The following is a 23,705-nucleotide window of genomic DNA, read 5'->3' on the forward strand; positions in this document are numbered from 1 at the left end:
GGATTTATAAAGGACAAAGTTTACAGGAGGATCGTGTCGAACATTGATGGCCTAAAAGCCAGAATTACAACCGCAATAGCCTCTGTGGATGCCGACATGCTTGCCGCTACCTGGCGTGAAATTGACTATCGACTTGATAATCTCCGTGCGACGAAGGGGGCAGACGTGGAAGTTCATTGACAAGGTTCATGAAAGTTTTTGAGTCTATCTAACCATTTATGTTATTAATTTTAATCTATCTTTATTATTTTATGAGTTATTAAACATCAAAATGGGTCCGAGACTTTATAAACACCCTGTATATTTGAATTTCTGTAAATGTTGTTAATGGTAATACTGTCCTCAGTGTATTTTATTTTGTAGCTGTGATGCATGTCATGCTTTTTAGCTACGAGGATTGAATAGAAATGGCAGAAGATATTTATCTGAAAAGGAAAATTAATTTCATCCAGTTAATTTAAATGATAAAAAAAATACTTTCTAATATTTTAAGACCTGTCACTATTATTGTAAATATGACTTTCTTGCTAATTTATATTTTTTTTTCCTTTTAGGTTCCAATAATTACAAGTTTCAACATGTAGACGGAAACAGTATTTAAAATAATTTTGTTGGTTTGTAAAAAAAGTGAAATTTTAGTTTTAAATAAAAGTACTTTGAATTTCAGCTGACTAATTATTTAAATTTGTAGTTTTATAGCTTTAAAAATTCAAGGACCTTAGACAACTATCTTCTAAAAATACGAGTATGAGTTCCCATAAATAATTTTTACTAACTGTAGAATTTGGATAAGTGTTATTTTAAGATGATTTAAATCAATCTATTAAAATTATCGAAGAATTTTGCATTTGAAACTTTCTTTTATAGCTTAACAAAAGAAGCAATTACTGCCGAAGGTTTAATATTAAAAATTTCAGGTTGATAAATGATCTCTACTAGTGAAAAAAAATTTAATGTACATTATTCTTCATATAATATATATAATATCTTTATATATATATATTTTTTATACAGTGAATCTAAAAATTAATGAACTAGGTGGTCCGTATAACACCTCACCTTCGTAAGTGCTAAAAAAAAACGTCTTTGGTTGATAAATTAATACTTCTAAAAATACAAAAATATATACTTGAGGTTACGAAATAATAACTTAAGGTGGAACATGGAACACATGGCGCTAATTAAAAATAACCTTTCCAATTGTTGAAAATACACTCCAGGTTGATTTATAACAACCAGAAGTGTAAAATGGCCCACCTTAGGTTGAAAAATATATACCTCTACAAGCATAAAATTATATACCTGAGGTTGAAGAATAATTACCTGAGGTAGAACAAAATACATTTGAGGTTGATTTATAACAACCAGAAGTGTAAAACGACACACCACAGGTTGATAAATATATACCTCTACAAGCATAAAATTATATACCTGAAGTTGAAAAACAATTACCTGATGTCGAACAAAATACACCCGAGGTAGATTTATAATAACCTGAAGTGTAAAATGACACACCTTAGGTTGTTGAATAAATACTTCCACAAGTGTAAAAAAATATACTTCAGGCTGAAACATATATACCTCTGGAGGTATATTTAAGGTATATTTTAGGTTGATTTTGAGGTATTCATTTGCACCCTTTTCAACCTTTACGACGTATTTAAACAACAACCTCCTTTATACCTTTAAAATATACCTCGTTTATACCTCATTTATACCTCGATTTTTTCATAAGGGATTTGAGCTCAGAAATCATCTAATTTATTTCTTTTATTGAAAACAAAATTATCCGTTTGTTGCTGTTGTTGTTCATTTTCGTCGCACTAGAGCTGTACAATGGGCTATTGGCGACGGTCTGCGAAATATCCCTGAGGATGATCCGAAGACATGGCATCACAATTTTGATCCTCCGCAGAGGGCATGGCACCCCCTCTTCGGTAGCCCTACGACCTACACGCGAAGTCGAGCACTTTACGGTAGAACAGTTTAACGAGGACCGTTTGATAACATCGCCTATCAGAATAACATGTAGTAAGCAGCTGCAAACTTTTTAACCGGAATGGGCTCTTCCCAACTTCGTCTGATTGGTCACGTGGTGTTGTAATGCCCGACCAACTACGTCCATTGTTTACATAGCAGAAGCATAATTTAAACTGAATTTTACTTTTTTATTCCTTTAAAACAATTTCTTTTTGCCTAAACTTTTCACTTTATTTTGTAAATAGATATTGGCAAAGCAATTTTTTTTCCTACCTCATAATATCTAAGCTTTCATTTCTTATTATTCTATAACTGTCTTGTATCTTTCCCATTTGTGTTTACTTTCATCCTTTCTTAAAAACACTTTAATATCTATTATTGTTGCTATGTTTTAATATAAATCTTATAAATATTAATCTTCTGTATAAATTTATTTTAAAAGAGCTTTTTCTGCATGTTTTTCTTTTCTGTTTTCTTATCTTTAATTGTCGGGATTAGCGAGCAACTGTAACACATTTTTTCTCTACCAATAACTAGAGGTAGGCAAATTTTTAATTATATTGTTTATTATTACTGATTATATCTAGTGATATTGTGCTGTATCAATGATTATAAGAATAGAAGTATCGTATAAACTTTAAAATCTGTTAAACTTGTCTTTAATGTTTGTTGAAAACATTCAAAACAAAGGTTGTAAACAACCTTTGTTTTGAATGTTTTCTTAATTTCAAATGCTTGAATTGAATTTTTTAATGCTTAGTTGAAGGATTTGAATTTTCACTATGGTGTTGTTAAATTTAAATATACTCTTTTGTCACAATTTCTGATAAATATTGAAATTTGCTTGATCAATAAAATGATTTATTTAAAATTCAGGTGATGCCTTCATTCTGTGCTGCTGTTGGATGCTCTAATTCATCAGCCAAAGCAGAGTGTAAAGAGAAGAAAGTTTCATACCATAAATTTCCTCTGGGTAACAAAAGCTTGTTAAAGGAATGGTTGGCAAGAATGAAAAGAGAAGGTTTCAATCCAACTCAGTATTCCCAGTTATGTTCTGAGCATTTTGAAGAAGAGTGTTTTACCTATCAACCCTTTTCAAACAGAAGATTCTTGAAACCTGATGCAGCCCCAACAAAATTTAAGCATAATCAACCTGCACCCCAAAGAGGAAGCGTAACACCTATCAATTTCAGTAAGTTTATATTTATTTATTATCTACAATGAATAAATGTTCAACAATTCTATTCAGAAAACGCTCATAATAAACTATTTTGTATGAAAGATGTGTTTATTAGTTTAAATAAGTTTGTTTAATCTTTTGGTGCTTTTCTTCATTTCTGTAAATGCTTCACTCTTTAATGTTTTTATATGACCACAAAGACTTAAAGCCAGTTTAACTTTACCTATAAAAAAAAATGCTATGATCAAATATCTTTTTAAAAGGTAGTTTTCTGAAAATGTAATTCTCAAAAGCAGTTTTTTTATAGAATCGTTAATACAGATTTTAGCTCGAACTGATAAAAATTTATTTAGCGTGGGGTTGATACTTACATTTTTACATTCAATGCTATGAAAAAATTCTGTGTATGTAATTTGCATTTGTGTCATTTTTCTATTTAATAACATAAAAAGTTTTTTATTATAATTAAAAATGTTAATCAATTATAATTTTTTAAATGAGCAGAATCTTTAGTAATTTTCTCAATTACTATTTTTTTAATCAATATTACAATATGTAAACAATCTCTGTTTGAAACTGATGTAATATATAATAGTAATGGAGAACGTTGACCAGTTGTGATAGTCGAATAAATTGTACACCCAAAGAATTAAAATTCTTTTGGTGGACAATTCATCATGATGAGGTTATGAGATTTGATGTTCAGGTCATGAGATTTGAAATATGTATAAAGTCGACATGTGTATCAAAGCTTAAAATTTATTTTGGTAACTGCATTTACTTATCATGGGTTATCTCCTTCTGCCACATACATACATATTATATGTACGTCTTCGTAGGAACATGATTTTCCGCAAGAAATTTTTATTTTACATAGTGTCATTTTCTTCATGCGGAAATACCACTTGTTGTTGGAACTATGAAAACTAGATTGATGAATAAATTTAAGTGTCAATAAAAATGATCTTTACTGATGTAACTATGTGTAAAAAGAAAGAGACCAATTATGAATGATAGAACTATTTTAAATAAACTAATTTTAAAGAAAATTGCATTTAATTTTGTATTATAAAAACTCATTTTTGCTACCCAGAGACAGTCTTTCCAGGAGGAGTTCTTCCATTTCTGTTATGTACATAAAAGAAAAACTGATAATATATTTACTATGGTAACAGAATTTATTTTCTGATAAATTCTATGTCTGGTTTACGAAAAAAAATCACCTAACAGTTTAGTTATTAAAATTTTCTTAGCATTTGTGAATAATTTTTTACATCAACTTCTTTAAAATTTATAAATTGCTGATTTATGTTTATGCATTAGTTTCATAATTTAAATATTATTTTCTAGGCCTGCTTATGTTCCTGATGACTCAGTGGAAGATGCGACATTTAAAGATGCCAGTGTGCAGACTGATGAAAGTGTTTTTTCTTGTTTGCTAGACAGTTTGAGTTTTGCAGAAAAAAAAATTAAAGAACTAGAAAATTTGCTAGCTAGCAAAACGTTTTGTTACCAAGTTTTGTGCAAGGATAGTGTTCTTTTTAATTCAGTAACTGGTTAATATAGTTTATTACCAACTGTCTTTGAAACAGTTTTTAATTTTCTAATGCTTACAGAACTAAAAGATAGCTGCACTGTGTCAGCGAAAGACAAGTTTTTCATTTTTTTAGTTCGGATAAAATCTGGTGTGACGATTGAGTTTCTGAGTGCCGTCACTAATGTTTCAAAAACCTCAATCAGTAGGATTTTATCCTCAGTAATTGATTTTGTGTACATTAAACTTAAGGCGATAGATATCTGGCCCTCAAAATCACAAGTATTGGAGTACATGCCGGAGGTATTTCTACGCACGTATCCAAATTGCAGGCTTATTCTGGATTGCACAGAGATAGCAATCCATAAGACTTCAAATCCAAGGATTCAGCAATTAACTTTCAGCCATTACAAAAATAAAAACATGCTGAAAGCCTTAATTGGAATAACACCTTCTGGAGCAATATGCTACATTTCCGATCTGTGGTGTGGGGGAATTTCTGACAAAAAACTTTTCCTGGAGTCTGGACTTCTCAACCACTTATCGAACGACACAATCCTTGCAGATAGAGGATTTTTAATCCATAAAGAACTGCAGAAAAAGAATTGCAATTTAGTGACTCCTCATTTTTTAAAAAACTTGATTCAGTTTAGTGTTGAGGAGAGAGAAGAAAATAAAAAGGTATCTAATCTGCGAGTGCATGTTGAGAGAGCAATCTCCAGAATAAAAAAATATCGATATTTTAAAGGCCCTGTGCCATCACAATGTTTTCATGAAGTTAACAGAATTTTTTTTATTTGTGCATTTTTTACAAATTTTTCTGAGCCACTAATAAAAATTGTATGATTCTTTTCAAAATGTCTTTCTTTGCATAAACAAATTTTATAATTGTGTGGATAAAAATTTATGTTATATTTGAAAGATCTTAAGTTTTTACAACATATGCAAAAAGTAAAATTAACGTTAGGTGTCTAAGGTGCTCCATATTATGATAAAATTACATTTTCTGAAGAGAAAGTTCTAAAAGTAATATCCTCATTAACGAAATAAGAGAATAATTTGCGGTTGATAAAAATAATCAAGAACATAATTAAAGACAACCTCTGTGCATTATTTTCAGAAATAGTTAACTAAAATAAAATGATACAAAACTTGAAAGCTTTTTTTCTATCGTTAAAAAAAACATAATGTTTAGAAAAATTTATTAAGTTATTCAATTAACCAGTTGGATTGAATAAAAAAGTAATCATGAATTAAACACATAATCTCATCAGTGGATAATTATAATAAATCAGAATTTTTTGGATCAAATATAAGGATTAAAGGAGACTGGCTATAATAAATTTATTTTATGTGTCAAAATTAAGTTATCCTAACAAGTATTAGTTCCAATACACTAGAAAATTTTATTTTTTCTGTGAACAACCTCTGTGCATCATTTTCAGAAATAGCCAACTAAAAAAAATCGATACAATACTTGAAAGCTTTTTTTCTATAATTTAGAAAAAATTATTAAGTTATTCCATTAACCAGTTGGATTGAATAAAAAAGTAAATATTTTTAAAAGTAATCATGAATTAAATACATAATTTCATCAGTGGATAATTATAATAGAAACAGAATTTTTTGGATCAAATATAAGGATAAAAGGACACTGGCTATAATAAATTTATTTTATGTGCCAAAATTACATTATCCTAACAAGTATTAGTTCCAATACACTAAAAAATTTTAATTTTGCTGTGAATGATAAATACTTGACAGTTTTTTTTGTTTAATATTGAGGTGAATAATTTTTTTTTTCAATAAAATTCTTTTTGAAAATGTAAAGGCTCTAATAGTTAATTTTGAAATTTTTTATAATAAGGATAATGCACAAGATGTAAAATCAATGAGATTGTTTTAGTGAAGTTTCCAATATACATATATAAATCACAGAACAAGTTCTAGAATGAAATATTTTATTGAATAATAACTGTAGAGAAATTTAATAATAATACATCAGCAATTAATAATACAATTAATAAACAAACAATTTAATAATATTTCATCAAACACAAAATTTCACACTCTTTAAAAGACATCCTTATTCAAATAGACATAATATTAACAATTTCAATCAACAATGAATGTGGTTCTATTTTCGCAGCTTTATAGAATTCATTGCCTGTGGTTTTGCAGAATGCATTTTCAACTTTATTAGAAGTAAATATAATATTTTAATAAAATTTATATGTATTAAAAAATGAATCAGTACAATAAATTTAAACATGCAAGTTATTATTTTAATACAATAAATATTAAAGGTATTTATGGGATTATCGTGCACTTTTGATGAATCAGATTCATCATATACTCAAGATGACCCTCGACTTCAACATATGAAACAACTGATACATCTATATCTAAGGTATCTGGTTTATTTTTATCAAAAGAGGTTGCATAAAATGACAACGTTGCGAAAAATCGCTCTTTTTGCATGATCCATGGCATAAATTGACATGGCAAGAAAAAGGATATCCTTTTTCTTTTTGGAAAAAAGGAAAACTAAACATTTTTTATAAGCACTCAAAGAAAAATAAGCATTTTTAAAAGCACTTTACCCTTGTCATTTCACAACAAGTATTACCGCAAGTAAAAGGATGTGTTTTGTCAAAATTCTGGAGGATCTTCAGTTTTGACAACCATAAAGCCTGAGAATAAAAAACAGGGAGAGAAACAAAAGAGCAACAAAACACATGCCTAATAGCTTTATATAAAGAGCATATCTTTTGCACTGTAATTAATACTAACATGATGCACAATAAAGAAGCATTTTATATCAAATAATAACACAAATCTTAATAAACAGTATAAAGTAACAGAAATATTAATAAAAACAAAACAAAAACATTTTCTTATTGAGATATAAGTAACTTCAAATAATATTTAAAATAAAAAGACTTTAAATTAGGTAACATGGATAGCCAAAAATCATTATTAAATGGAACCACTTCCATATGCATTTGGTTGGCATTGAAATGCAGTACAAATAAACACTTGTCCAAATTACTGATCGCCATCTGGCCCTGAATTTGATAATAGTATCTATGATTTCTTTTGATTTTATATTGTTGGTCACTATCATCAAAGTGTAGACAAAAGTCACTTCTCTGTTTACATAAGTCGTCTAAAGACTGCCTCTTTGGATTGAATATAGTTTTAATTTCAACCAATAGTGGCCCTTCTACAGCAGAAAATATGAGTGCATCCGGAGAGCAACCCAAATAAGGGTACATAGGATTCACAACCAAACCAACTCTTCTCACATTCCTGTCCAAATACAAATTTCGAATTTTGTTCCTGACGACAGGCTCCATTTTCTGACCCCATTGCACTGCAGGAAGCTTGGAAATATCAGGTGGTGACAAAATTTGCTTCGCCAATGTGTTCATATCTTTAGTATATTTTAGGATTTTATAAAAATTAGATGCAGTTATCCTACACTTCCGTTCTTTTATCCATAAAGGATTGTCAGATTGGCCGACAGTGTTTTTTTCTAACACGTAACAATCAGTCACTTCATAATAAAGATTTGAAATGATAAATGTTATTTCATCAAAACTCAATTCATCCTCAAATTTACTTTTAACACTACCTGCAAAAGGTATAGCTGGCAAAGGGATTGTTTCATTTAAGAAATGACTGTTATCTACGACATGAAAAATTGAAAAATTTGGCGGAAGTGCATTCAGTGAAGAAAAATTTAACTCTTTACTCACACTTTGACAACTTTTAACATTGAAGACGGTTTCAGCCTTTTTTGGGGAGAACTTTTTCTTTGAAGGTTGATGCCATCTCTGAAGTTTTTCAGTTGGAGCTGAAAACATCTCTTTCTTGCTGTAATCCTCAAGCAAGGCCGCTAAAGCAAAGAAATGCTTGCAAATCGCTGGATTCGCACCAACGGGACACTCACAAGTTCCGCTCACAATCTGAAATAAATATATATATCCTAAATACCAAGACATTTAAAAAAAATAATATACACAGCTTAAAAGAAGCATAAAGGCTATTATTATTGAATAGAACAAGAGGGGCAGATATATGAAAAACAAATAAACAATAGCAAAGTGTAGTATTAAATTATATATAATGATCAAGGATTTATTACTTTATTCCTTCAAGCAGGATCTAGGTTGATCAAACCAACTTATACACTTGATGCAGAATACATATATCCTAAATACTTATGCTCACACACAAAACAAAAAGGGTAAGTATTACGTTAAAAACCTAAATTCAAGTCAGCTAGCACTTTACGTTCATAATTACTTACATTTCAAACGAATTGGTCTAAAGATTTCTATTTTAAACAGAGCATAGTGATGATTCTAATAGATAATAAAAAAGTTTTAACATTAATTATAAATACTAAATAAATTTTAAAACAGATAAATAAAATTTTAAAAATATTTGCACTTCTGTTACCTAAGCTAACAGTTAAGTATCCCTTTGAAATTTTTGTTACTTAATATTATTGCTTTACACATTACACTATAATTAAGAGATAACTGTCAATTAGATGGTTAACAAATTGTTTCTGTAGTGTATATGATTGCAAACTTCATAAAATGGTCAACTCTGTTAAAAAAATTAATACGTAATACATAGAAACAAATTTTTGATATGATTTATTGTCAAAAATCAAAGTTAAAAAGAAACTTTTTGATTATATGAAAAGTCATTAGTAAATTATACTTCAGCCACAACATATAAATTAATTAGTCGTTAACAACATATACTGTTACAGTCTTCATTCAATAATCAACCATTTGTATTTGCTGTTATGTTAATATGCTTTTTATCTTCACAGTTTACAGCAACGCATTTTACTATTTCAAGTTATAATAAATAATGAGTAATGCGTGAACCTAGGCAAAAATAATAATAAAAACACCTACCTCACAATCATCTTGTTGAATATCCATCTCAACTTTATATACTTGCGATACTTTCATTTCTGCTCTAACTTTCGCATGAATTGTAAATATCGGGACATTATTATCCCCCACAAAATCAACAAATTCTACGTTGCTCACAAAATGTTCTAAAAACATCTTAAAACCTTTAGTATTTTCATTCATGAACATAGTATCACTGTTGCAATTCTGTCTACTTTCGTTTATTTTCGCTCTATAATTCAAAATCGTCAATGAATTAAAATTTGTAACGTGTAACGGTGTTTCACTAAGTTTATACATAGTATAATTTGTACAATTAAAGAGATTAAAAATAGAGAGAACAGAAGATTATGATTAATACACTGTAGAAACACGTGTAGGTATTGGAATGTTTATTCCTACACCCCGGGAGTGTGACGTCACGTGGGAAGAGCCCATTAGAGTAGGTGCCGAGCTCGAGATTGTTGCTTCAGCCAGAGCCTTATTAATGGGATCAGAAAGCTATAAGCTTAAGCAAAGATCTTGTCTCGCTATACTATACCCATGAGTTTGTCAATCCCCAAACAATTCGAGCCCCCATGATCTGATCTTATATGTGTTAGGAAATCTGAATTAGGAAAAATGTGCTCGAAATAATTTGTGCATCATGTTAAATAGAAAATCTTGCTTTTATACGTGTGAAATTTTAAATGATTGTGAAATTAATTGTGAAATTTTAATTGATACGTGTGAATTAATTGATTTTAGTTTGTGTGCTCTAAGATACTTTCACAATGTTTGTCGAAAATACATCGGCAAAGAATGGAGAAATATAATTATAGGCATTAAATAGAGGACCTCGGTTAAATCGCGCCTTGGCGAATCTAGTGGGCCTCACAGATAGCGATACGGAAATATCCCCTAAGAGTTATCTGACTAAGTATAGTTGTGTTCATAAAAGAGTGAAATCTTATTCTTGTAGTATATATAACAAGAGTTTTACACAAAGAACTCATCTGACTATACACCTTCCTGTTCACATTGGTGAGGAGCCTTTTTCCTGTCCTATATAAGACTTTTCCCCCATAGAAGTAATCTGACTACACATGGTTATGTTCATACTGTTGAGAAACCTTACTCTTGTAGTTCATGTAATAGGAGTTTTTCAAAAAAAAGTTATCTAACTAAACAAAATCGTGTTCACACTGGTGAGAAACCTTATTCTAGTATAAAGTAAGAGTTTTTTCATGTAAAAGTCATCTGACTACGGAGAGTTGTGTTCACACTGTTGAGAAACCTTCTTCTTGTTGTTTATGTAATATGAGTTATTCACAAAAAAGTCATCTAACTGAACAGGGTCTTGCTCACATTGGTGAGAAACCTTATTCTTGTAGTATATGCAACAAGAGTTTTTCGCAAAAAAGTCATCTGACTAAACACAGTCGTGTTCACACTGGTGAGAAACCTTATTCTTGTAGTATGTGCAACAAAAGGTTTTCGCAAAAACTCTCTCTAACTGTACACAGTCGTGTTCACACTGGTGAGAAACCTTATTCTTGTAGTATATGCAACAAGAGTTTTTCGCAAAAAAGGTATCTGAATAATCACAGTCGAGTTCACACTGGTGAGAAACCTTATTCTTGTAGTATATGCAACAAGCGTTTTTTGCAAAAAAGTTATCTGAATAATCACAGTCGAGTTCACACTGGTGAGAAACCTTATTCTTGCAGTATATGCAATAAGAGTTTTTCGCAAAAAAGTGATCTGACTAAACATAGTCGTGTTCACACTGGTGAGAAACCTCATTCTTGTAGTATATGCAACAAAAGTTTTTCGCAAAAAAGTCAACTAACTGCACACAGTCATGTTCACACTGATGAGAAACCTTATTCTTGCAGTATATGCAACAAAAGTTTTTCGCAAAAAAGTCAACTAACTGCACACAGTCATGTTCACACTGGTGAGAAACCTTATTCTTGTAGTATATGCAACGAGAGTTTTTCGTATAAAAGTAATCTGTCTGTACACAGTCGCGTTCACACTGGTGAGAAACCTCATTCTTGTAGTATATGCAACAAAAGTTTTTCGCAAAAATGTCAACTAACTGCACACAGTCGTGTTCACACTGGTGAGAAACCTTATTCTTGTAGTATATGCAACAAAAGTTTTTTGCAAAAAAATTCTTTAACTGTACACAGTCGTGTTCACACTGGTGAGAAACCTTATTCTTGTAGTATATGCAATAAGAGTTTTTCGCAAAAAAGTGAACTGACTAAACATAGTCGTGTTCACACTGGTGAGAAACCTCATTCTTGTTGTATATGCAACAAAAGTTTTTCGCAAAAACGTCAACTAACTGCACACAGTTATGATCACACTGGTGAGAAACCTTATTCTTGTAGTATATGCAACAAGAGTTTTTCACGAGAAAGTTATCTAACTAAACACAGTCGTGTTCATACTATTGAGAAACCTTACTCTTAACGTATATTCAACAAAAGTTGTTTTGCAGATAAGTTATCTGTCTAAACACAGTCTTGTTCACACTGGTGAATATCCGTATTCTTGTTGCTGCATGTAAAGAGTTTTTCTTGCAAAAGTTATCTGACTAAGCACAGTTATGTTCATACTTGTGAAATACCTTATCTGTGCAGTATATGTAATAAGTACTAAATATATGTAATAAATACACTTTGTTACTTTTCTGGGGGTTTCTGAACTCACCCTTAACTTACACCCATGTTAGATTTACAGCTTTATTAACTGTGATTGCTTTCAATTTTCGCTGCTATTTTTAAATAAATTTTTTTATGAAAGAATTAAAAATAGATGGCATTGAGTAATTAAATTTGAATCACTCTTTTACTGGGCAAATGAAAAAGATGTTAAGTTTCGTTTATCTAACATCGTTTATCTTTGCATAAATGAGCAAAAGGATCTAAGTATTATCATTATGAATTTAGATATTTTATTATTATGGATATCATAAAGCTGCACACAAACATAGAAATATTACTAAAATTTAATTAAAAATACTTTTATTTTAAACAAGGATCAAGAAGATTATGCTACATCATTCTTATGCTTATTCACATTTTGAATATTTAACATATTATTAATAATATAGCATATTATCAATAGCTAAAACCATTGAGAAAAATTTTCCTTTTCGCTGCTATTTTTAAATAAATTTTTTTATGAAAGAATTAAAAATAGATGGCATTGAGTAATTAAATTTGAATCACTCTTTTACTGGGCAAATGAAAAAGATTTTAAGTTTCGTTTATCTAACATCGTTTATCTTTGCATAAATGAGCAAAAGGATCTAAGTATTATCATTATGAATTTAGATATTTTATTATTATGGATATCATAAAGCTGCACACAAACATAGAAATATTACTAAAATTTAATTAAAAATACTTTTATTTTAAACAAGGATCAAGAAGATTATGCTACATCATTCTTATGCTTATTCACATTTTGAATATTTAACATATTATCAATAACATATTATTAATAAGTTAGCATATTATCAATAGCTAAAACCATTGAGAAAAATTTTCCTTTTTTCTAAAAACTTAAAATGAAATTGTATGCAATAAACTTCTCAGCTCAGATAAGCATAAATCAATACATTCCTATTGTTCAAAATAAGCTAGAAATGACTATTATTGGCTGCCTCTGCCATTGATAGTATTAAAAAAGAGATAACTTCCTTCGTGATATAAATCCAATAAAGTATTATTTAGGTAAAAGCATACCTCTTCCTTAATTCCGCTACTTCTTTACTAAGGGTCTGGCCGTATGTTCCTGAAAGTAAATACCTTCTTCTCTTTGAGACTCTAATGATATAAGGAAATAATAGGAAAATTTATTAAAGTATATCTTTTATACAAATGTAAAATTAAAAAGTAGAGGTATCCATTTTTAAACAGAGCGGTTGCTCCTCGACTGAATCAACATAGAACAGTTCTCAGTGTCAAAAGTTACGGTTGCGTTTTATTGTTGCTTTGGAGGATCTCCAATAGAGGGAGTGGCTAGTTCATAACAGATAGAGAAAATTACCGTCAGAGATATGATGAATAGTATAACAATTATTTTAAAGGCAAATGTCATAATATGAACAAATATTCCAAAACTTTAAAAAAAAAATCATCAATTTAAAAATTTTATCATTTAAATAATTGTAAATAAAAATATATCAGTCGTATATGCACCAGATGTCATAAAGTAGCCAGGCCTTATATTTAAAAAATTGTTAATTAAAGATGGCATTTTATCTTCATATAATATTAAGCAATTAATCTCTCCCAAATGATTCTATTTTTTCCAAATACTCAGCTGATTGTTTGATGGTTATAAAATTCTAAATGGTTATTAAAGTTATTTGATGCAGATTATTGTGTAGTTAAAATGTTACCTCTCATCAAGATTTGTATTGATTACGTAATATTTATTTCAGCATAATTTTTCTTATATATTTTAAATAGGGTGACCCGGGGTAATTCACGATCACTCTTTTTCTGGGGTAAATAATGATCACCTTTATTTTAAAAAATATATTTTTTTTAAATTTGAGACATGGACAAGAATGCTTGTACACTTTACTAAAGTATAACTACATTTACTTAATAATAGTTTTTTGTTTAATCGAACAAAATAAGTATCTTTTAAACTGCTTTTTGTATTTTCCATTTCAAAGATGGGTTTCAAAATGTGCACATTTCTGCATCACATTCCTTCTCTTAATAATAAATATTTTGAGTTACTTTCTTTTTCTTTGGTGTAAAAGTAGTGTAAGCTTTTGTTTAATTGTTTCACATCTACTGTAAACATTATAACTGATTATAGGAAACTATATCAAAATTATTGGTCACTGTCATTTCTTCTTATAAATAGTATGTAAAATAGCTAATTGTCTTTTCTTAAATAACAGTTCATATTTATTAAGTGGAACAACTATAAAATATATTTTATTTGTCATCACAAAATATGTTTTTAACTGTATACAAGACTGTATTCTGATTTGCACCATTTCTGGTTTGTCTTACCTTGCTTCTATCTTAATTCTATGTGTGTACATGGTTAGAATAATTTTTAAATTTATAAATTAGCTTAGTATAATTGTTAGAATAATTTTTAAGTTTATACATTAGCCTAGTATAAATATGGTGAGAAATTATAAGCCTAAAAAGGATACTAAGCTTCTAGAAAGCAAAATTAGCGAATTTCTTTTAATGATTGAAAATGAAAATTTCAGTGCCAGAGCTGTTGACATACCTTAATTAACTTTACACTTTCCCTTAATGAAGTTAAAAAATCCAGCAAAAGTAACCCATGTGGGAACTCTCTTATATTTCCGCAGAACATGAGAATAAGTTGGCTGATTGCCTAAAATGTATGGCATGATGCAAAGATTTTTGGAAAATTTAAAGTGTTAATCTTTCTTCTTGCTTTTAAATAAATCATTTTATTGGCTGGTTAAACATATCTTTTTGGTTTACTTGTTTGATCTTGATGTCTTATTTGTTAATTACCATTATATAATTATTCTTAAACAGCCCATTTACAATAAAAACTGGTGATCAGTAATTACCCCAGAAGTGATCAGGAATTACCCTAGAAATGATCAAGACCAGGGGTAATTCCTGATCACTAAAATTTCCAAATCTTTTAAATTCTAATTAGATTTTCAAACAAAAGAAGGCAGCATAAGACTCATCTCATATAGCCCCAAACTTGCAGTAAATATTAAAATTCTATTTTGAATAGTTTTTTCACAAAAAAGATGTTTGCATTTTTTGATCAGGAATTTCCCCAGATCACCCTAATATTATTATATATTAAAAATAAAGTAAAATAATGTTTTTAATTTTATTAATAGTTTTGTTTTATGTATAAAAATTTTTAAAATGTCATTCGCTATCTTCATATCTAAATATTGCACATTATTTTGCCTGTTCATCTCTATACTATATTTTATTTTTGGGCAAGATCTATCATCTGAATGTACATCATTCGGATCTATAATAATTTTATGAATTGTATTCTCTTTCAAATTTTATATTTCTTTGAAGCATCGGTTGTTTGTTTTTTTTTTCATTGAAAAAATAAAAAATATAGATAAAAGCTAATTAAATTATTTAGAATCTTATTACTTACACTATTCATTTGAATTATTATTATGGACACAATCTGAATTATCTACGTTTTTTTTTTCCGATTGAAAAATTATTTAAGTGCAGGAATGACTGCTAATAATAATTTGAGAAATATGCATAATATATTCTATTGAGGATATTAACCCAGGAAAATTTAGTTTTCATTTTATTAATAAGCATTTATTTGATATAAATTAATTATAGTTACATCTAGAAATAAATTGTCCTCACTGAACATCAAACATGTTAATTTTGAAAACATAAACAAATAAAAGTTTGCCTAATATGCACCTACAGTTACTCGAACCGAGGAAATCTTCAGATTTAATTTAGTTAACTCTGGTACCAACTGACATGCAGTTACATACATGGTGAAAAGAAATTTTGGAATCTTATCTGGATTTGCTCTCGTAAAACCTGTGGGTTAGTTTCCATAGTGAATACGGTGTCGAGGAAAACATCTGTTAAGGATTTTTATGCTTAATGTTCTGTTCATACTGCTAACTAACTTTATTCTTTTTGTAAGTTTATACAAATAATGTTTAAAAATTTTCATTTTAGTTATTAATCTCATTGTGTAACTTTATTTAACAATTTTTATGGAAAAGTATTTTAACTGTCTACTCCAGAGCTTTTAATATCAAATCTGTTTGTGAAGAAGAAGAATATATTTTTCCTTTTAATTCATTTGGGCGGAAATGGTGTAAGACATTCAATATCATGAGACTTCGAAATAGGGACTTTACTATAAATGGCTGACTGTTAAGTTTTTTTACTACAACATTCTGTTTGACAGCAAACTGTAGTATAAATTTTCAGAATAATGCTTGCATATTATACTATCAAAATAAATAATTTTTTATAAAAATTACTTTGATCAAATTTTACCTGTATTTGATACAACTTAAAATTGTCTAACGTAAAAGTTATATCTTCTTATCAAAACATGTTATACAATGTCTTAAAACTGTAATTAGAATTCATTTTTTAATGTTTTTGAAATTAATTAAGAAATAAATTATTTGAAATAAATAAAGTATCGGAATCAATAATACATTATATAGTTTTAAGCAGATAAAATTATATTCTATGATTTTTTTATATTTTAAAATCCATATTAAGGAAATGTAGAATTGAACGGAAACTAGCAAAAAATAGCCATGACTATATACAATATCATAGCACTAGGCTATAAGTAGGATACGACATTTCTTATATTTTTTGAAAAAAAGCGTTTCCAATTTAAATTTATCTAATAGTCCGGAGTTCTACATTTTAAAGACTACAATTTGATGACTGGTAAAGATCTTTAAAGTGTTAACCATACTATTTTTAGTTTCTTGTTATATTATTAAAACATAATTATATGCTCATTTATATATTGACTTAAGAACATAAAATTTAGTAATTGGGAATACTTGCTTCAGTGTTAAATAATAACTTAGGGTTTCTTATAATTTTCTGAATCAACTCAACTTATACCCACAAACACTTAATGCATGAGGTAAAATTTAGTGAAGTGCTATGCTGCGCAATGATTGTTGTAATTGCGGGGATTCTCATGAGTAGGAAATAAATGGCAAAAAAAAAACTATTTAAGAATTCATTTTAACACTGTAACAGTTATATCATTACAGGGATTTCTTAGTTGGAATTGGTCAAAATACTCTTAAAAAGTTTATTTGGGAACATAGCTTTTAATGAATATCTCATGTTTCAAAATTTTAAATTTAGCGTAGTCATTAGTTTATAAAAAGAGTACTTTCAGGGAAAAAGATTATTTCAAAATATGAAGAAAAAAAACCTACTACTACACTACTTGCTATTAAATTTGCTACACCAAGATAGGAACACACCTTGAACGTGAAATTTGCAGGACGGATGAAGCATGTTGTGGTATGCAAGTGATTAACTTATCAGCGCATTCATGCAAAGCTGGCAGTGGTAGCGACACCTACAATGTTTATAAAAGAAGATAATTGGCAGTAAGTTTCCCATACAGGAATGAATTTGAGCGTTGTTCTTGAATAAAAAAGTTATTGTGCCTCGTGTAAGAAGTAAAAATGCCTACCCGCACGTTCCTGAGTTTGATCGAGGTCAAATTGTGGCCTACCGGGATTGCGGTTTATTATACCGAAGTATTGGACTGGCGTTGGTCGAGATCCCATGACTGTTAGCAGAATATGGGTTCATGACGGTCATATGGAACGACGTGCAGGATCTCAGTGCCCCTCCCCCATCTCTTACTGCCGAGAAGACACACGTTATCAACATGGTCTTAAGGAATAGTACAGCTACGTCACGAACCCTGAGTCAAGAAATGGGGTCATTTGCAAGACAGCAAGTGTCTGCACGAACAATTTGACGACATTTGCAGCAGTATGGACTGTCAGTTCGGTTATCCTTGACGCGGCATCATATGGTGTGATCACCGACAAACCTGGACACAGGATTGGCATGACGTCGTCTTTTCAGACGAATCCATGTTCTGTATCATGATGGCCGCATCCTTGTTTGGCGACATCGTGGAGAGAACGCCCATTGGCAGCATGCAGTCGATATCGTCATTAGTGCCGTAGATAGGAGGAACCCGCAAGAGGAAGTGAAGGTCTTATCTTCCCGATGGCAACGAAAAACCGGTTTTCAGGTTTGCCTTATTTTTGTGGTTTATCTTATTCTTGGCGTTTAAAAAAAATTTACTACCATCTTTTTTTTTGGTGAGTGTTTAGTTGTACTAGGTCTGATTTAGAATATAACAATATAATAAAATATAAAAAATGGATAATAAATTATATTTTTACTTTTAAGGTTAATAAACTTTCAGCTCGATTTAGAAATATGTATTAACTTAGTTAATTACTTATTAATAATTAATTTGATAATTTAATTTTACAATTCTAAACTACTGACAGAGCCTTTAGTGGAGTGTATTTTAATGCAGGAATTAGTAAATCCCTACAGACATTAATTTTGGGAATAAGAAAATTAAATTTTGGGAGGGATGAATTTTCGTGTCCTTGAAAAATGAGTCGTTTAAGAATTTTTTTACAATTTAAAACAAGAATTTACTGACGTAGTCACAAAGTTTGGAAACAATTGCTAATATATTCAGACGAGTAAATATTTCCGAAATCGAAAAGACTGTTGAAGAAAATGAAACTTTTACAATTTAAATGTTTTTTCTTTCTTTCAAAAAACTTAAAACAAAAATTATTTTTGTAAAATACTTTAATTTGTATAAAAAAAATTCCTTGATGCTATGTTGACATTTTCCTTTACACTTACCTTTAAAAATATTTGATTACGAATTGAATTAAATTATTAGTTGATGCATGTAGATTTAGTTGATCTTACTATACTTGATTGATTGGTTCATTTACGTCGCACTAGAGCTGTACAATGGGCTATTGGCGACGGTATGGGAAACATCCCTGAGGATGATCCGGAGACATGCCATCGCAATTTTGATCCTCTGCAGAGGGGATGGCACCCCCGCTTCGGTAGCCCGGCGACCTGCACGCGAAGTCGAGCACTTTACGGTAGAACAGTTTAACGAGGACCAATACCGCACACCCTCGTTCCCTACGCAAACTGATCCGAGTGGTCACCCACCCGCACACTGACCGCAGTCAGTGATGCTTGACTTCGGTGATCTGCTGGGAACCGTGTCTTAACGATCAGTCCACTGCGGGACCTTACTATTCTTGAATATTGTTTCAAGAGCACAATAAGCTTGAAATCAGAGATTTTCTTTTCCGCCCACGCTGAAAATGCCTTAAACCTTCTTAGGAAAAGCATTATTGACATGCAATTGCATTTCTGTGAAAATAAAAAAACAGATTGGTCGCGTATACATGAATTGGTTTTTGAATTTAGATATTTAAATTTAAGCAAAAGGAGAGAGCATATTATTCTTAATCTATAGTTTTAAAAATTATCTTGTGTGCGTGTAAAATTATCTAAAGCTAATGCTAGCCTCTTCTGAGAAAGAATGGTTCTTCGAAAATTCGTTGTTTTGACGCTTCAGCTTTTTAACTTCGTCTAAAGAAGGAAAATAAATTATAGTCAATAAAATTCAAGCGAGAAAAAAACAATATCTGTGAAAACCAGCAAATCCCAGTTTTGGAGTAAATAACGAAACATATTTGATTTTCGGGTGGAACAGAAAGAAATTGAAAGGAGATCGGTAGAACTATATCTAAGAATCATTAGGCAATCAAATTGGTTTTGCCGTTTATTCATCGTTTCTTCTTAACTAGGAATTCGATAGTCTCCAACTATCTTTTTGTTACTCCTCGCATATCAGCTTGCGACCTATAATTGAGTATAATATTTAGATTAAATTATTAATACATATTTATATAAACAATTTATATTAAGAATGAGAAAACGGAACACTCTGTTCACATATTTTAAAAATGTTTGTGGCACTTGAAGTCGCAATTTGATTAAAAATTTCATGTTTGGTGACGCAAATAAATGTTTCAGTCAGAATTTTATCAAAATCTTAGGAATCACTGTTGAGCATATAAATGGATTTAAAATTAATTAGAAAAATAGCAATAATCCAATTTATCAAACTAATAAATTATACCAATCCAAATAATCCAACTAAGCAATCCAAACTAACTAATAAATCTAGCAATAATCACTTTACATCCCCATGTAGTCTATGGCACACAAATTGGTCTTCATACATGCTATCTGTGACTGAAATTATTTATTTATTTTTTTTTCTCGTTTAAGCATAGGCGTAGTAAGCATATAATTTTTCAAAGTCCTTTTTAAGAAGTTAATTTTTTATTAACAAAGCCCTAAAAGTTAATTTTTTATTAACAATTTAAAAATTTTAGATGGTTTTTAATTTAAATCATTTCACAATTATCACATTCATGTAAGTGTTACTGTAAATATCATTTAAGGATTTATTTTTTTAAAAAATACATAATAATTCAAATAAAATTTTTTAGTGAAACAAAACAAAATCTAAATATTATTGGTAATTTTTAACTACATTTGAAAGTTCGGGGGAACCACGCAAAAACTATGCAACTTTGGCAATTAACAGATTGGTTCGTGTAGGGTGAAAATGTGTTAACTGCAATAATTTTTTTTTCTCTCCGGTTTTTGTAATTTTATTATTTTTTCTTCTCTTTTTTCATTGTTCTCTAATTTTCCCCTTGTTTTCTCTACATTTTGAACTTATTTTATGAGTTCTATTTACTTGCAGCTTAAGCGCAATAAATAAAACTTATTGTTTTTCTTAATTTTCTTCGTGTTTTTTTCTTATTTATTTAGTATGCTATATATAAATATAATTTTCATAACTACTTTTTCTTTCTGACAAATATTTTACAGCATAATTGTTAACGTGAATGACTAAAATCAAGAGAATGTCGATTTTCACCGGTGAATGTCAACAATCATATAGTCGCTTTGGTGAATGTCCGAAATACTTGTTGTATCCGATTAGATATTACTTTAGTCGTCGATATTATTTTATTTATTCTCTATTTTAATATTTTTAATCTAAGGAAGTACGTGCCATAACCCAAAACTTTTGAATTTTTTTTAAAAATTCTTTCTTTACATCCATAAAATAATACTTTTTATGAATTAAAAATTTATATGTAATTTAGCAAAGTAAAAATTTAACAATGCAACAAAATTTAAGCATTATTGTTAATTGTTGTATTTATTTAGTTTATAATTATAGTTATTTGCTATTTACGAAAGATAAATTTTCCTTTAATTACCTTTATTTTCCATTAATACAGTGACATAATTTTTAAAGACACCTTAGTTAAAATCAAAAGTTTAATTTTGATTTTTTTTTCTTTTACAATTTGAAATAACTTACAGCATTATCGAATTTAAAATTTGAATTCTGATTTTTCAAGGATTAATTTCTTGATAAAACGTGATAGACTATGATGAATGTTCTTAGAATTTTTAACTAATAAGTTCCATTTTCTACGATGCATTCTTTTTTTACTATGAATTAATGTGAAATAAGGCGCAAGATTACATTTCAGCAAATGGTGGTGCTTAAAACTATTTCATTTCATTATCAAATAACTTTAAAAAATTTCATTTCGACCTTATAAGACTGGATTGAGTCAAATGCATAACAATATTAAGTGGCAGATTATGCAATTTTATTCTTTTAGCTTTTAAGGACATTCCATATCTAATAATTACAAGGTTAAATAATAAATGTATGTTATAAAATGTCTTACTTTCTCAAAACTGTACGGAAATAAGTTACGAATGATAAAAAGCTGTATTTAGCTTTTTTACATTCTGATTGTTCTGGGCAAAGAGATAATTTCGCTAAATACAAGCCTAGACAAATTTATGTAAATACCCAGTTTTTCTATTGAATTTCATGATAGTTCATGCTATTTTTCAATCACAACTGAATTAAGTTAAAATAAAGTATTTTTTTTTTTTTTTTGCTCTTACAGGAAATAGAGTATTTAAAAGTAGCATTTTTGTGTATACAATACTTGGATTGGTAATGACGTCAAGCTAATGACTCAAACTAATTAGTGAGAAACTTTGTGTAGTCTATTTTTTTTTATAAAACAAAACATCAAAATTGAGGCTTGCTATCCCTTAACTTATACTTACATCAACATGTCTTATTACTTATACTCGCATTAACTATTGCCGATGCAGTCAAAATTTCTGTTATTTTTAGGCTCTAAAAATTTCAAATTTTTAACATGATTTCTACGAACATATATCAATTCAGAGCATTCTTATTAAGAAAAAATTTAGATTATAAAAATCATTAAGTAACGGCGAGTGTATGCCTTTTAGTTTAGCATACTTAAAAACGATGTTATAAATTTTTATATCAATTATTTTCTTAGGCTCAACGATTGGAAACTTTTTGTATTCGTATAAAAATAAAACATTAAGGAATATAAAAGAAAAAGGTACCTCAGTGAAATTATTTATCTATTTAATATCAATTATAATTTATCTATTAAGACTTAAATAGTCCAAATTTATTTTTTTTCTTACCCTTTCCCATCCAATCATATAAATTTTCGGGACGCTTAATTTGTATTTTAGGGTTTTTTCAATTTATTATTCTCATTCTCGACCGTATTCGTAGAGGTAAAATACATGCACCGGAAATGTAGGGTAATACAATTTTCTATAAAATGCATGACTTATTGTTTAATCTAAAATTAACTAGTTTCTAAAAAAAATAAATAAAAGTCTCTTTGAAAAATTGTTCCCGCTGCTTTTAATATTTTAACCATTGTTGAAATAAAGTTAGCATGAAACGAAATATTTATTTTATTTTTATTTACTGGTTAATTTTATACGTCGCGTGAAATTTTTTGACATATTTGCATCGAATGGATTCCAAAATACTTTTTTAGGCCATCAAATAATTTGGAAAAACAGCGGATTTAAGAGAGGATCAGATTGCAAAATGCTTCAAATACAAAGGATGATAGAAAAATGTAATCCATGACCATAATTAAGTATTTTATCTTCTTAGTTTTTATTAATATCCTAAATTTAATAAGTACAAATATAAACGATGATTCATAAGATTTCGAAAAGCTTATTTTCTTCCCTGTCTTCCTATTTCTGGGTTACTTTAAAAAATTCCACATCCATTATTTTACAAGAGAAAAATAATTTTTTTGAAATGTACCATAAAAAATAAAACCTTTATTTTCTGACTATATTATGCTTTTTTTTTTTTTTATAAGTATTTTGTGTTCTAGGTGTTAATAGCTCAGAAATTGTTCCAAGTAGAGTTATTGCTGAGGAATTGTTCCATCTTAATGGATCTGATAGCATTTCGTTTAGAATTTCCCAAATTGTTTCATTACCTGAAGATCAAACGCTTAAAAAATGTACTTAATATTGATAAGGAAAATAGGACAGAAAATTTTTCT

At 29.1% G+C, this 23,705-nt stretch overlaps 3 protein-coding genes and 1 pseudogene across 3 annotated transcripts; 3 read left to right on the plus strand and 1 right to left on the minus strand.

Moving 5' to 3' along the window:
- The first annotated feature begins 2,090 nt into the window (after positions 1–2,090).
- On the plus strand, positions 2,091–5,552 carry LOC147807573 (THAP domain-containing protein 1-like). The gene is made up of 3 exons (XM_087166575.1): positions 2,091–2,519; positions 2,857–3,172; positions 4,511–5,552. Exons 2-3 carry the CDS (start codon positions 2,860–2,862, stop codon positions 4,600–4,602), a joined length of 405 nt encoding a protein of 134 aa, XP_087022701.1. The 5' UTR covers positions 2,091–2,519; positions 2,857–2,859; the 3' UTR covers positions 4,603–5,552.
- LOC147807574 (uncharacterized) lies at positions 4,767–5,440 on the plus strand (annotated as a pseudogene).
- A 1,093-nt stretch (positions 5,553–6,645) lies between the features above and the next one.
- LOC147807575 (uncharacterized) lies at positions 6,646–10,103 on the minus strand. Its single transcript, XM_087166580.1, has 2 exons — positions 9,635–10,103; positions 6,646–8,665 (listed from the first exon to the last, which is right to left on the minus strand). Exons 1-2 carry the CDS (start codon positions 9,932–9,934, stop codon positions 7,592–7,594), a joined length of 1,374 nt encoding a protein of 457 aa, XP_087022706.1. The 5' UTR covers positions 9,935–10,103; the 3' UTR covers positions 6,646–7,591.
- Positions 10,104–10,933: 830 nt separating this feature from the next.
- LOC147807576 (uncharacterized) lies at positions 10,934–12,316 on the plus strand. Its single transcript, XM_087166581.1, has one exon. The coding sequence runs from the start codon at positions 10,934–10,936 to the stop codon at positions 12,095–12,097; it is 1,164 nt and encodes a 387-aa protein (XP_087022707.1). The 3' UTR covers positions 12,098–12,316.
- The last annotated feature ends 11,389 nt before the right edge of the window (positions 12,317–23,705 follow it).

This window comes from Parasteatoda tepidariorum, chromosome 6 (genome assembly GCF_982258835.1).
Source record: "Parasteatoda tepidariorum strain Cologne lab strain chromosome 6, Ptep-v5.0, whole genome shotgun sequence".
NCBI lineage: Eukaryota > Metazoa > Arthropoda > Arachnida > Araneae > Theridiidae > Parasteatoda > Parasteatoda tepidariorum.

What these genes read in the sequence shown, in the direction of transcription:
- LOC147807575 (XM_087166580.1), bottom strand. Translation starts at nt 9,934, where the DNA reads ATGTATAAACTTAGTGAAACACCGTTACACGTTACAAATTTTAATTCA. An exon ending in TTCAACAAGATGATTGTGAG is followed by an intron (nt 8,666 to 9,634) that starts GTAGGTGTTTTT and finishes TATTTATTTCAG; the next exon opens with ATTGTGAGCGGAACTTGTGA.
- LOC147807576 (XM_087166581.1), top strand. Translation starts at nt 10,934, where the DNA reads ATGAGTTATTCACAAAAAAGTCATCTAACTGAACAGGGTCTTGCTCAC.
- LOC147807573 (XM_087166575.1), top strand. Translation starts at nt 2,860, where the DNA reads ATGCCTTCATTCTGTGCTGCTGTTGGATGCTCTAATTCATCAGCCAAA. An exon ending in CGTAACACCTATCAATTTCA is followed by an intron (nt 3,173 to 4,510) that starts GTAAGTTTATAT and finishes ATTATTTTCTAG; the next exon opens with GCCTGCTTATGTTCCTGATG.